The sequence below is a fragment of the Haematobia irritans genome, chromosome 1 (genome assembly GCF_050003625.1).
Source record: "Haematobia irritans isolate KBUSLIRL chromosome 1, ASM5000362v1, whole genome shotgun sequence".
Classification (NCBI taxonomy): Eukaryota; Metazoa; Arthropoda; class Insecta; order Diptera; family Muscidae; genus Haematobia; species Haematobia irritans.
This window is the reverse complement of record NC_134397.1, coordinates 264,883,893-264,898,597: the sequence shown is the minus strand read 5'-3', so window position 1 is coordinate 264,898,597 and position 14,705 is coordinate 264,883,893. Positions and strand designations below refer to the sequence as shown.

At 34.4% G+C, this 14,705-nt stretch overlaps 2 protein-coding genes across 3 annotated transcripts in view; one reads left to right on the top strand and one right to left on the bottom strand.

The window, feature by feature from the left end:
• Gpdh1 (Glycerol-3-phosphate dehydrogenase 1) overlaps positions 1 to 14,705 on the top strand; it is a 58,504-nt gene that overhangs the window by 24,433 nt on the left and 19,366 nt on the right. The window lies entirely within an intron of this gene.
• On the bottom strand, positions 2,845 to 14,593 carry LOC142222319 (uncharacterized). The gene is made up of 2 exons (XM_075292381.1): positions 14,097 to 14,593; positions 2,845 to 4,124 (listed from the first exon to the last, which is right to left on the bottom strand). Exons 1-2 carry the CDS (start codon positions 14,111 to 14,113, stop codon positions 3,245 to 3,247), a joined length of 897 nt encoding a protein of 298 aa, XP_075148496.1. The 5' UTR covers positions 14,114 to 14,593; the 3' UTR covers positions 2,845 to 3,244.

Sequence of the window (14,705 nt, the reverse complement as noted above, 5' to 3'; positions counted from 1 at the left end):
AATTGGTGTCTTCATTCTGTGCAAACGGCCCTTAGATTTCATACCCGACCAATTGAAGTAATAAACATTTATGGTACACCTCGAGTAAGTATTTATTATACTTGAGGTATACTATAAAAAGCACAATTTCACCAAAAATCGAAGTAAACGAAGGTCCTCAAGCAATGATATAAGTCCATCGACAATATGACAAGATCGCGTTTATCTGATAAAAATTGTAATGCCTTGATATATTTAAGAAGATACTTAAAACCATGAAGTACAAAAGGATTAACACAAGTGTACGAATCAAAATCATTATACCTAATCTAATCCGAATACCGGGATTTTTAAAAATTGATCCCGAATGACAGCCCTACTTTGTATTCTAAATGACACTGTTTTTGACACTTTTTGGAAATACTCCCCTGAAGAAAATATTTTTAATATAGATGATGTAGAATTAAGATTTAGAAAACATAAATCATTTAAACTTGTCCGATTATAGAAACATGAATGACTTTGGATTATCGTTATATCAGTAACATTTAAAATTAAACATATGCAGCTACTTCAAGAACCCATGATAAGTCGAGTTAATACACTTTGGACTTAACGATAAGTGCCGACATACATAGATGTGTATGTAAATTGGTTGCAGTTAACTAAAGCTATGCATATACAGAATGAATGTCCTCTTATCTAACAGAAACAACAACATTGACATTGAAAACTCTTGGCGGTGTTATTTTTATAGAAGAAAAAAAACGTATGCCAAAATTAATACATACATATATACAAAAAAAATTCAATCAAAAGACATTCAAGTGAAAATAAAGACAGCGGCAGTAAAAGTGAATTTAAATGTTTGGTCATATGTTAATCGTATTTTCAATATTATGTCAGCTAAATGAGATAGATTCTTGCTATGATAACAATGGGGGGGAGATGTAAAGAAAGTTAATTGGTATTCTCTTTTTCTTAGAGGTGAGCGAGGTGACCGCTATTTTGTCTTTTTTAAAAATTGCATTCAACATTAAGTGATTAGACATTACTGAGTGAATATTTTCTCTTTAGTTTGTGAAAATTTCATACTCTATTCTCTTTGGCATTTCTCTGGGTGAAATGAAATTTCTCTCACTCTATGGGACCGGTTTGTTTTTGTTTTCCTTTTGGCTTATGGTACATGCTGTTGTGGGGTGGTGCAAATGTTTTACATTTCTCTTACATGTAGTTGTAGTTGTTCATATGAATGCTATACCGATGAGTGTTTGCTGCATCTGGTAGTGGCATTGTAGGGGGATATAGACAAATAAATATGTATGCAAAAATAGGTATAGGTCAAGGCTGTTTAAGAGTAACAGCCTCAAAACATCACAGAAAATTAGACAAAAAAAATGCACACATTCATGTTAATGGCAACTTTGTTATTTGTTTGGCCAATGTATATGCTTGTGAATAATATGGCAGTTTCTTAAAAATTAACCACATAAAATTTAATCAAAAATTTTTTTGAAAACTTGTTTTTATGATATCAATAAACTCTTTTCAATGTTTTGTTGAAATTTTAAGAGATGTGGCATAATGATATAAGATCGAAATTAAAAAAATCAGGTTTAAATGTGATTTATGTTAACATTTTGTAAAAAAAATAATCAAAACCGAATTTCATTAATCTTTAAATTCGAATAATTTGATATTTTGAAAATCTGCTCAAATCGACTGATTTTTTTATTGATGCTGGTCAAAATCGATCTGTAAACTTTTAACAATAAACTCGTGAAAGGTCGGTACACGAAAAAAATTATTCTTTCCCCCCAAACGAAATTTTAGACAAACAATCATCTAAACGATGATGTTCTTTTCGCTGAAAGGAATAATGTTTTGAACAAAAGTATACACTTTTTGTGATAAACGTTGACTCTTTTAGAGGAAGTGAAAGTTTTTTAATGAAGTCTAGCTACATTTTTTTTTAATTCCTGGCTAATTTATGATTCCATATGGTTTATTTAGTTCTCAGCATTTTTTCTGTAATACAAAACATTTAGAAGAAATTATTCGATTTTATAAATTTTCATTGCCGAGTCCGAACGGCGTTCCACATTGCAGTGAAACCACTTAGAGAAGCTTTGAAACCCTCAGAAATGTCACCAGCATTACTGAGGTGGGATAATCCACCGCTGAAAAACTTTTTGGTGTTCGGTCGAAGCAGGAATGGAACCCACGACCTTATGTATGCAAGGCGGGCATGCTAACCATTGCACCACGGTGGTGGAGGGTACATAAGTTTCGGCCTGGCCGAACTTACGGCCATATACACTTGTTTCTTTATCGCTGTGACCTTCTCTAAAACAATCAAAATTATAAATTAAAACCTAACCTAACCTATTCCTGTTAAATCTTGATATAATGAAAACGAAAAAGAAAGTAAGCATCAATTGAGTTAACTCATTAAAATTCTTTAAATCGAATCGAATTGTAATAAAGTAACCATGTAGACCTAAAGCCTTAAAATGCTAATGTGATGTAAATCTTATGTGAAACATATATTTTTGGCCTTAACTTTCATAAATGTCATAATTTAAATGAAATTATTTATATATTCAAAAGCAATATACAGCATCTGTTTTGTATCTCAATTTTCTATTACAGAGTGGTAGATTAAATTTCAATTTACATGTAAATATGCGTTAACGCTTTCACTATGGAATTAAACCTTATGTTAAAAAAGTTTAAATAAAATAGTTGTACAAATCCGTGAGAGATTTCTGAAATTGTGGACTGTATTATTGTTGACTCACAGTTTGTAAAAGCAAATTTCCCAAATATGAAAAGAAAAAAAAACGAAAAAAAAGGAAGCAAAGGTTTTGGTTTTAAAATTGAGTTCACATTTATTTTCCTTCTCCTTTTCTGCTTCTTACCACTTCGATTTACAATGCTTAAGTAAGTGATGGTTACATGACAAAAAAATTGGAAAGCAATTGTAATGGATATTCAGCAACAAATAATTGCAACAATAAATATAAACTCAAACATGTAAGCATTTTATCCGTTTGAGCGAAAGCTTTTCAACATAGAGTGGGTAAAGAATTCAATTCTGATTAATAATAGAAATTCATATTAATTTTAAGTACTTTATAAATTCATTGTATGATTCAAATTAGGTATAGAACATAAATTCTCTGTATATGTAATAGTATCAACTAAAACTAGGTATTTGTTAAACACAGTTGAACATGCCGCACCCTCTTGCGATATCGCAACCTTAATAATATCGGGCGCCTGAAATAACCCAACCAAAAACTGTGCTTTGGGCGATTGGCATTTGGCTAGCTGTTTGAATTAACCCGGCTTTTAGAATCTTCGGCATTTCATCATTTCCTATCATAATATCAATATTAACGGGATGGTAGAAATGTGGGTCTGCCAAATCTGGTAAGTGACTATAGGTATCTTCCAAAATTTTGTCTTTGACTTTTTCAGGCAGTGTTGTGTTAAGTTTCTCACGTACCACTGCATGAATTTGTACTTTGAATGCTTTATCGTGAAATGACTGGAGGTTTATGGTACAAAATTCGTCACTACCTCTCTTTGTTGTTTGGAGTTGATGTCTCACAACAAACGATCTTAAAATGGCAGATTCCGTAGTACCAGAGTTAAGAATTAAACGTGTCTTATTCGTACCAGATTTAGTAATGGCTCTGGCTAGAGCCGTTGGTAAAAAAACATGTTTTCTGGATTTCCCTCCGAGGCGGTCTTGTATGTTTGATTTTGATTCTCGTACTGAATGTTTCGTTAAGAATACTCTATTTCGCTTCGGTTGTGCTTTGAAAGTCGACATATTGGTATCGTTTAAGGATGCACGTGATGTGGATTTACTAGTATCAGATGTGTTTTTCCGTCTCTCCGTCTTTGGTTTTATAAATCCCCTCGGGCGGTCAACGTGCAATTTGGTATGGTGGTTGCGATTGCAAACTGCACAAGTATTTCGGGAACGACACCATTCTCTCGTATGGGACGCACAAAGACAGTTGAAACAATATCCATTTTCCTTGGCCACATTTACTCTCTCCAATACCGTCAGTTTGTTAAATTGCCGACAGAATCGCAAGTGATGTTTTTCGTGACAAATTTTGCATTTTTGGCTGTATAAATGGTATAAGTTAAGATTATTATGCAAGATAGGGATTTAGTGTGAGTTATTTATTATTTGGCAAGATACATAATTTTATAAGAGGGCGAGTAAGTGTACCATCTCGAGTTCGTATATCAGCTACTCGAACCTTGGAATCGGTTCCTGTATATACTTTAACTACCCGCCCCAGCCTCCACTCCGTTGGAGGGAGGTTATCATCCTTTATGACAACTAGATCATTTTCGTTCAAATTCTGTTGAGTATTCTTCCACTTATATCTCTTTTGTAATTCCGAAATATACTCATTTTTCCAACGTTTGGCAAAATGTAACTGTAATACCTTTAGCCGCTGCCATCTATTTATAAGAGAAATGTCGTCCGAATATTCTTCAGGTATCGCGAGTAATGGTGATCCTTTTATGAAATGGCCTGGGGTTAAAGCAATAATCTCCGAAGCGGTTTCACTTATAGGCGAAATAGGTCGTGAATTTAGAATGCTTTCAATACGCACCAAAAGTGTTGAAAACTCTTCAAAGGTAAATTTAAGATTCCCAGCAACTTTCTTCAAATGCAACTTCATACTTTTTACTCCCGCCTCCCATATCCCGCCCATGTGAGGTGCCTGGGGGGGAATAAAATGCCACGAAAATCCATGAATATTGTATTTATCTACCAAAGCCTTTTCTGCTGTTCCTAAGAACTTCTTATACTCATTCAAAAGTATTCGATTAGCGCCAACAAAATTGGTACCATTGTCGGAAAACACTTTGGATGGATAACCCCTTCTACCTACAAACCGGTCAAATGCTGCCAAAAATGCTTCTGATGTGAGAGACGAACAGGTTTCCAAATGAATAGCTCGAGTAGATAGACAAACAAATACAACTGCATATCCTTTTTCTAGCTTAGCATTTCGAAGTCTTGATGTCTTAATATCAAATGGCCCAGCGAAGTCTATTCCCGTGTTTGTAAAGGGCGGTGAGTAGTTACACCTCTCTGGCGGTAAAGAAGCCATAATTTGGTTACGTATTCTATGTTTGTAAATAGTACAAATTTTGCAAGTTCTTATGCATTGCTTTATCATATTCTTCAAACGAATGACATAAAACTCCTGACGTATGCATCTAAGCATATTTTGATGTTCTGCATGCATCAAAATCTTGTGAGTGAAATCTACCAATAACTTGCACAGTCTCGATTTTTCCGGAAGTATTATTGGGTAACGTTCATTGAACGGTAAATCAGAATTGCTTAACCTACCATTGACTCGAAGAAGTCCATTACTATCCATGAAAGGATTCACCGTCAATAGGCGACTCTTTGAATGAATTGGTAAATTTTTTGAAAGGCAATTGTATTCTGAAGGGAAAAATGCACGTTGTGCCATCATTATCGCTCTGTATTTCACAAAGGAAATCTCTTCTGAAATTATCAGATCATCAGGAGAATTGATATTGGGTAATCGGCGACATTTCCGAATAAACCGAAACATTAAAGCTAGAACCCGTAAGGCTCTTTGATATGAAGAAAATCTGTCCAATATATCAGTATTTTCCGTTAGAGTCTGAAAACTATTGGTATTTTTCTTTTCCATAGCGTGCTGATTGATAGCGGGTTGTTGCGGCCAAGCTGTTCTATCGCTTTTAAGCCATTGTGGCCCATGCCACCATAATTTATTTACCCCAAGATCTGCCGCTGTGCAACCTCTGGTCCCTAAATCGGCAGGGTTATCTTCACTTTGTACATGAAGCCAGTTGGAATTTCCTACGTGGTCAAGAACTCTAGACACCCGATTTGCAACGTAAGTTTTCCACTGATATGGTGGCTTGCTGAGCCAAGCTAACGTAATTGTGGAGTCAGACCATAAATACAAATTTTGAGGTTCAAAATCAAGATGGTCACATGTAGACTTTGTGAGACGAGCAAGTAGTACCGCCGCGCAAAGTTCTAATCTCGGTAAACTGATTGTTTTCAATGGAGCCACTTTAGTTTTAGATACAAGTAAATTGCATGAAATGTCACTTCCAGATTGCTGAACCCGAATATAGAGGCATGCGCAATACGCCTTTTCGGACGCATCACAAAACCCATGAATTTGAATTTCCTTGTTAGGTCCGTATCCTATCCACCGAGGTATCCTAATGCTTGGAATTTCAGAAAAACTCTCAACAAATGCTATCCACTTTTCCAAAGAATGTGGTTTCACTTTTTCGTCCCAGTCGGTGCCATCCATCCAAAGTTGCTGTATCAATATTTTCGCTGTAACAACAATGGGTGCTAACCAGCCCGCCGGGTCGAATAGTTTCGCAACGACGGATAATATTGTTCGCTTTGTAACATGGTCAAACGGAATTTTAATGTCGTAAACATTATAGTAAAAAACATCCATCATGGCATTCCATCGTATTCCCAAGGTTTTTGTCTCACTGGAATCTTCTAGTTTAAGAAAATCTTCATCTAACAAATCTTCCTGCGGAACAGTTTGTAGAATCTTGGAGTGATTCGCAGTAATTTTCCTCAAAGGAAATCCTGCGGAAGATAGCAAATCCACCAATTCAGCTAAGTTCTGTTTCGCGGTTGATATGGTATGACACCCAGATAATACGTCATCTACGCACCCTCAAAAAAAATCGCTTCTTTAACATATGTTCCAAACATATTTTGCAGGAAGCACATATATTATTGGATACTGCCGAAACATTAATATGTTTGTTTTATGTGAACATATTATATGTTTGGAAGCATTTTTAGCCAAAAATATTATATGCTTGGAAGAATTTTTCCCAAACACGATTGTGCTCATTTCCTAACATACTCGTAATTTTCACTTCCACGAATTTTTTTAGTTCTTGGCACCTTTTTCTGTAATACAAATAATGTTGAAGAAATTATTCACTTTTATAAATTTTTTAAATTTTATCTTTCGCCTGCACGGAGAATCGAACCGAGAACCATACAGTTTGTAAGCCAACACACTATCCACTGGGCTACGTAGCTGTTATAGTCACCATTAGATTATTATAGTTATAAGTTACATTTATATAGCATAGTTTGCAGCGCCCACGAGCCCATGCAAACATAACATTATTTAACAGAAACATACATTTGTTTGCCACGTGGAGCAGTGGTTAGCATGTCTGCCTTGCATGCAAAGGGTCGTGGGTTCAATCCCTGCTCCGACCGAACACTTTTTTTTATTTACACATATATATTTATACTATATTAAATTTTTATAATGAAACTTCGAAATGCGGCTTATTAAAGATTTATAGTCAGTAACAGTGCTTGATATAAACGAAAGTGACTGATTTTTGGATAAAATATTATTTTTTATTGCAAAAATAACAATTTTGTAACAAAAAACAGTTTTTGGTACAAAACTTTAAAATTTGGAAATTTGGAAAAACTCTAACAAAAGAAGAACGTGGAGTCGAGTATAAACATATATAAATAATTTTATAATATAAACATAAAATTATTTAGGCGTGAACAGTTTTTTACTAGCATTTAACACCATCGCTCTAAAATGCCTTTTATTTTTCTTTAATAATTCATTTTAAAGAAAATAAACTTTTTAAATTGTTTTAGCTGTAAAACTCGAACTTAATGTCCGCTTTTATATTTGATGGTGCCCGTCAACACCTCGTGGACTACTTATTAATAAAGAGGAACTAAACTTTGTTTTTATACATTTTACTGTGTAATTTTTCACTATTTCCCCCTTATTTCATATTACTGTCCTAACTCTAAAAAGAGTATAGGGCCCTTTCGTTATTTTTATGAAGACCCCTGATTTCTTTTAACGAACCAAGAAAAAAATTGAGCCCATAATGCCAAAATGATAAACAAAACACATGTCCACAGATACATAAAATGCTGCTCTCAAGGCGAAAACATATGCTGTTTGTTTTTCAAATGTCTATTCTCTTGGTTCCGTATGTCTATTCTCTTTATTCAAATTAAATAATATTTAGACTTAAGCATATCAAATTTTTGGCCTTATCATAAAACAGTTTTCCGAAAAACATACAAGCGGTTTCACAGAAATTGTTCTCTTTTGATTCTTTTGCTGTGTTATGTTGATATCTTTCGTCAACTCTCCCGGTTTCCATCTCTATTTCTTTCTCTATAGTCTCTCTGTCGCTTTGAACATATGTATGTTTAGTCGAAATTTGTAAATTTATATATGTTTGCATTCACACATATGATTTTTATGAAACATTCGTGCCCCAAACATAATATATTCTAACATATTAACATAGATGTCCCAAACATTTAGTGTTAGTTTAGGAACATTACATGTTCGCACTTAAATATATTGTGTTTTAAAATTGTGCCCGAAACACATTTTGTTTATATCGGAACATATGAAAAACATATTTTTCTAACAGTGCGTAAATGTCCTTTTTAAGTATGGCAGAAGCATTTGGATGACTTTTTTCCCCGTCTTTGCTGAGTTGCAGCAATGTCCTTATCGCAAGGTACGGCGCACAATTGATTCCAAACGTTACAGTATTTAAGGCGAAGTCTTGTACATTTTCGGTAGGTGATTTTCGAAATAAACATCTTTGATACTGCCAATCTTTTTCGTCTACTAATATTTGACGATACATTTTTTGAATATCGCCATTAAAGACGTATTGAAAGAATCGCCATCGTAGAATGACGTTCATTAAATCGTTTTGAAGTGCAGGCCCCGTATAAAGAACATCATTTAATGATAGACCGCTTGTGGTCTTTTTAGATGCATTAAAAACCACTCGTACTTTGGTCGACGTTCTCTCAGGTTTCACAACCGCATGATGTGGCAAGTAAAACGATCGATAATTTAAATTCTCACATATTTCGTAACCTGAAACCGCAGTCATGTGATTCAGGGTCAAATATTCCTGCAGCACCCTAGAATATTCCTCTGAAAGCTCTGGAGAGTTTTTTAAGGTTTTTTCCATTCGGAAAAATTGACCCAATGCTGTTCTTCTGGAAGAACCTAATGATAATTCCCGAGGAAATTCTTTCCTGAAAGGTAGTCGGACGACATATCTTCCATCACTTCGGCGTATAGTAGTTTCCATGAAGATTCGCTCACATTCCTTATCTTCTTCGGACTGTTGTGGTTCCTCAGGAATTTCCTCCGCTTCCCAGAATTTTCGGACCTCATCGTTCAATGAGGTAGAGTGGTGCGTTGCCCAAGCTGCGAAAGTAGTGACACATCGTGTATTTTGTGGACCACTAATATACCATCCAAATTCGGAATCCTGTGCCAATAAACCTCCGGAAATATTTCGATGAACACCGGACTTTAATATACAAGGAAGAACATCGCTGCCAATTAGCATATCTATACGCGCAGTTTTATAGAATTGTGGATCCGCCAAATCAAGCTGATTCAATTTCTCCCAATCATCTATTTCATGCGTTGAGGATGGCATCAGGTGATTCAAGCTAGAAATAACTATTGCCGTAGTTCTCAATGCAAAATTTGATTTCCTGGATCTCAATTTTACGCTACATATCATCGAAGAAGTCTCTAACACCGCACCCCCGAGACCCGAAATTTTCGTGAACGATTTTTCTGTAGGAATATGTAACTGATTCACAATTCTTTTTGCTACAAAAGTTTCTTGTGAACCTTGATCCAAAAACGCGCGAATCGTAAAATGATTACCTAAATGTTCCAAATCAACTAAGACGGTAGGAAGAATGGTTCCACGCAGAGATTCAGAAAAATTCAACTGCACTTCTTGCGGCTCATTATCCAAATGGAGAGGTTCTTCCTCATCTTGTGTTGCAAGATGGAACGAAGTATTATTTGTCGGAGAAGAACGGCTTCCATGTGGTCTAGAATTCTGGGATTTATATTGACCTGTCCCAGAATGCAATAGGGTGTGATGTGCCTGATTACATTCCTGACACTTCTTTTCGCTTCTACAACTAGAGATTGTATGTCCGTAACACAAACAATTCTCACAAATTTTATTCTCAACTACAAACTTCTTTTTCTCGTTAAGAGACATAGATTTGAATTTCGAACACAGCCGTAAAGCATGGTTTTGATGGCAAATTTTGCAATTCCGATACGTAGTATCAGATTTCATATGGAAAGCCTGTGTTTTCTGGGATGTTGATGCGTTGTTGGATACTGGTTTCCTTATATCATTAATCGATTCTAAAAAATCCAGACGATTTGTAATAAATTCATTCAAGTTATCCCAACTTGGCATTTCTTTGTGGTTGCGAATAGAACTTTCCCAAGCAGCTAATGTTTCTTGTGGTAATTTAGACGAAATCCAAAAAACCAATATCGGGTCCCATCCAATTACAGTTATATTGTATGATTTTAAAATGGACAAACAATTGTTAACTGTGTACTGTAAATTCCTCAAACTTTTAACTTTTTCCGTAGGAATTGCTTCAATATCGAATATCTTCCGAAGCTGCTGATTAATCAGAATTCTTTTATTTTCGTATCGTTCGCACAAAGCCTTCCATGCCAATTCATAATTCGAATCAGTTAGAGCAAATCCCTTAACTATTTGATTTGCCTCCCCACGAGTTTTGGCCCTTAAATGATACAACTTTTGTGCGGGAGATAGTTTCGGATGTTTACCATATATTGCAGAAAACATATCCCTAAAGCTTGGCCACTTATCGTACCCACTACTGAAAATCTCTGTATCACATGGTGGTACTTTTAAGGAACAACTCGAAGCATCAGCCAAAATTACATCATGTCTGCTGTTGGAATCTGCCTGAGCATCCACAAGTTTCTGCCTTTCTATTGAAAGGAGATCTAAAATCGACGCTTTGCAATCCTTATATGAGCCATAGGATGCTGCGAATTTGGATTGTGTTGACTCTCGCTCCTCTTCACTAATATCGGAGCTCCCAGTTATCATCAAAGATTCGTATTCTCTCACCAATTTTTCATATCGGCGCTCAAGTTCCTCCAATTCCACCTGCAGCTCAGACTTCGTCCGAACTTCCCTGGAGTTTGCGAACACAGCACAATAAGTCACAACTTGATCGGATAGAAATATGAATTTTTTCGAACCCATATTTTAGTCAAGGAGTTGGCAAATGCGTCAAAGAAAAGAAACCCTTTTCCAAATTAGTATTTCTATCAACACTTGTAACTCAGTGAACTAGTAATTTCCTGTGTCAAGTACACAGAAAATCTCGAGACAATATTCCTAAATATTCCAACGAAAAATTATCCGCAGAAAAAATTTAAATTTTCACAAACGCCGATATCACAAAATAAGTAAATGTTCTCCAACAAATTCAAGAAACTTTATTACATATAATTAATTTTTCTGTTTTCATTCGTTATGAAAAAGATCGTAGTTCCTAAGAAATTAACGTGTAGTCCAGAAATGCAAGAATGTTTTTAGTGCCATAAGATATTTTTATTCGTAGTAAATTTTACAAATTTAAAGTAATAATAAACTTTTTTGTGAGAAGTACAAATTTAGTAAATCTCTATGCTTTATTTGTGTATAATGTTTTCCAGTTTCCTAGTTTACTTAACTAACGTATGCAACCAAAATATTACAGTAAACGAAACTTCTTTCAACCATAACAATTCCATGAACTGGAATAAAGTCAAATCGCTTTCAGATTTTTCTTTTTTCTTTCGAGTGTATAACAAGCCCAGAATTGTATAACAGACTTGAGTACACTTGTAATTTTTTTTTTTTTTTTTTTTTTTTTTTTTTTTAATCTCTAATAAAAGAGATTACTCGTGTCTGTATATTAGAAATTCCGATTATGCCCTCTTTATCCTTTCGTTTCCTTTCCAATACTTCATACTTTAACTAAGCACATCAGACTACACCAAATTTCCTCAATGGGCGTTCCAAAATGAAAACAAATGTTTCAGTTTAGAAATAAATCGTAAATCATGCATATATGAAAACTTCAATGAACATAATTACATGAATTCAAATTTCTATCGTAAAAATTTAATAAGGTCAAACTATGTCTCTTGAATCCGATTTGAATTTGAAAATTTCCTGATAATTTGAAAATTTCCGTCGAATTATTTTGGAACGAGAAGACCTTTTATCTCGTTAAACATGGGTCTCCGAATATCTCAATCCTTTCCCTTTCTGGACCAGAATTAAAAGAACATATACAGGTCGTCTATCGCCTTATTTTCAAATTAATTCTTCCGATACGCTGTATTCCACAGAGTAACATTTTCCACATATATCATTACCTATATCTAATTCGGACTCCAACAAATTTTCTCGGCACACTGTTCCTTGTAAATTAAAAGTCAATGGTATGACTAGAAGAGATCTTTCGATATACCGCAAAGTAATGACTTGGAAAGAATATTCACAATTTTTGCCGGGACAGTCTTGTCTCACATTCGATAAACCAACATCTCATCAATATAACTCAGTTAATTGAAAGAACAATACAACTAGTCACAAACTATATAAAATGTAGTGCCCAATTGTGACACATTGTAATAGCAAGAATCGAATAATTCACTACGAACATACACAACAATTTACCTTAATGCGTATTATGACTGTCCAAGACTTTATATCATGGTAATAATGATGATCCACGAAAGTTAATTAAATATCGAATTCACTAAAGCGCATTCACTCAAGCCGATCCCAAACAGTAATCAAATCGAATCGATATGCTTTTATACCACATGAAGAATGTAAAACAAATCACACTCTCATTCACTAGAGTATCAGCACGCACATTTGTTCATTTGCCGATTTTGGTTCAAACCGATGTCTCCAAATCGTTATCGAACTGAAACGATTATATTGTTATGCCAAATCAAGACGAATATAATAGGAAGTCAATCTCATACACGTGTACGTCAAACGTTAATAGAAAAAATGTTGAACCCGTTTCATTAAGAAAATCGCTATATTCACAATATTCTATCATATTAATCATAATATATGATATAATTTCACGATTACCAATACGTTTCGTGGCAGAAAACTCCCGAAAACTTCATCCATATCATAACACGATCACTCTATCCATGGCAAGCACAATTACAATTTCTTGACAAGGTAAATTTAATATACCTCCAATATCCCACTTGGGAGCTATCACGCGTTTCACGGCCAAACTTAATGTAGAAACTAAATCCAATTGCGAACTCACAATTTCCAAAAGCAGTGTATAGAAAACAAGTTTGACAACATACGGCAAATGCAAGGAGGTAATTGTTCTTAAGGTAAAATTAACAGGGAGAATTCTACTCCCACAGTATTGACATTTGTGCTCACGTGTGGTATATCAGTGTCATACTCTTTTATGATTCATACTCTCTTACAACACTCTATACCTATACCGTAGAGAAACTGATCATGTTCCGCTTTGTTATTCCAATTTAGAGAAACGTATTTATCTTCGATTCTCTTAGAAATGTCTACAGTATATGTCTCTATGTGACGGTTCTAAAGCCGAAGTAATTTTATGTATACTACTGAAAATTAAAGTCATAAGATAAGCAAACATAAATAAGCCAAGAGTGCACATGCAAAGTTAATCGAATAATGGGGAATTAAGTAAATGAATTAGTTTGCGGCATGTGTTTGTGATTATGTTATGAAAAACTTTCCTCAAATTTTACTTAACGTTATTATCACAAAACAGATGAACCGAAATTTTAAACAGTCATGTAAGTATTAGCGTTAACACCAAGCGACATGACTTCTGTTAACTCCAATTACAATGTGGTACGGTAACATAACCAACTATATATGTCTCTAAGATTATGTTACTATCATAATTAACATACAAATGACTACGTGTCTAATTCCTCGTGTCGCAGGCAAGAACTTTCGATCACAAATTTTAATAGCGAGTATCAGAATAAAATGATATCAATCGGGTTGCCGTAGAACAACCTATATTCAATCCCAAGTTATTATAATCTAATCGCCAAATGTTGAACTCACACCAAACCCGAAATGCTTGATAATAAATCTTAGCTTACCTTTGGTTATGGCTCATTATTCTTCCGCAACAACGGTGAATTTGGAAATTGTCTCTATTATTAATTTAATCGCTTTGTTCCTTGTTAAGGTTCGTAAGGACCATGTACAAATCCGTGAGAGATTTCTGAAATTGTGGACTGTATTATTGTTGACTCACAGTTTGTAAAAGCAAATTTCCCAAATATGAAAAGAAAAAAAAACGAAAAAAAAGGAAGCAAAGGTTTTGGTTTTAAAATTGAGTTCACATTTATTTTCCTTCTCCTTTTCTGCTTCTTACCACTTCGATTTACAATGCTTAAGTAAGTGATGGTTACATGACAAAAAAATTGGAAAGCAATTGTAATGGATATTCAGCAACAAATAATTGCAACAATAAATATAAACTCAAACATGTAAGCATTTTATCCGTTTGAGCGAAAGCTTTTCAACATAGAGTGGGTAAAGAATTCAATTCTGATTAATAATAGAAATTCATATTAATTTTAAGTACTTTATAAATTCATTGTATGATTCAAATTAGGTATAGAACATAAATTCTCTGTATATGTAATAGTATCAACTAAAACTAGGTATTTGTTAAACACAGTTGAACAATAGTTCTAATTAAA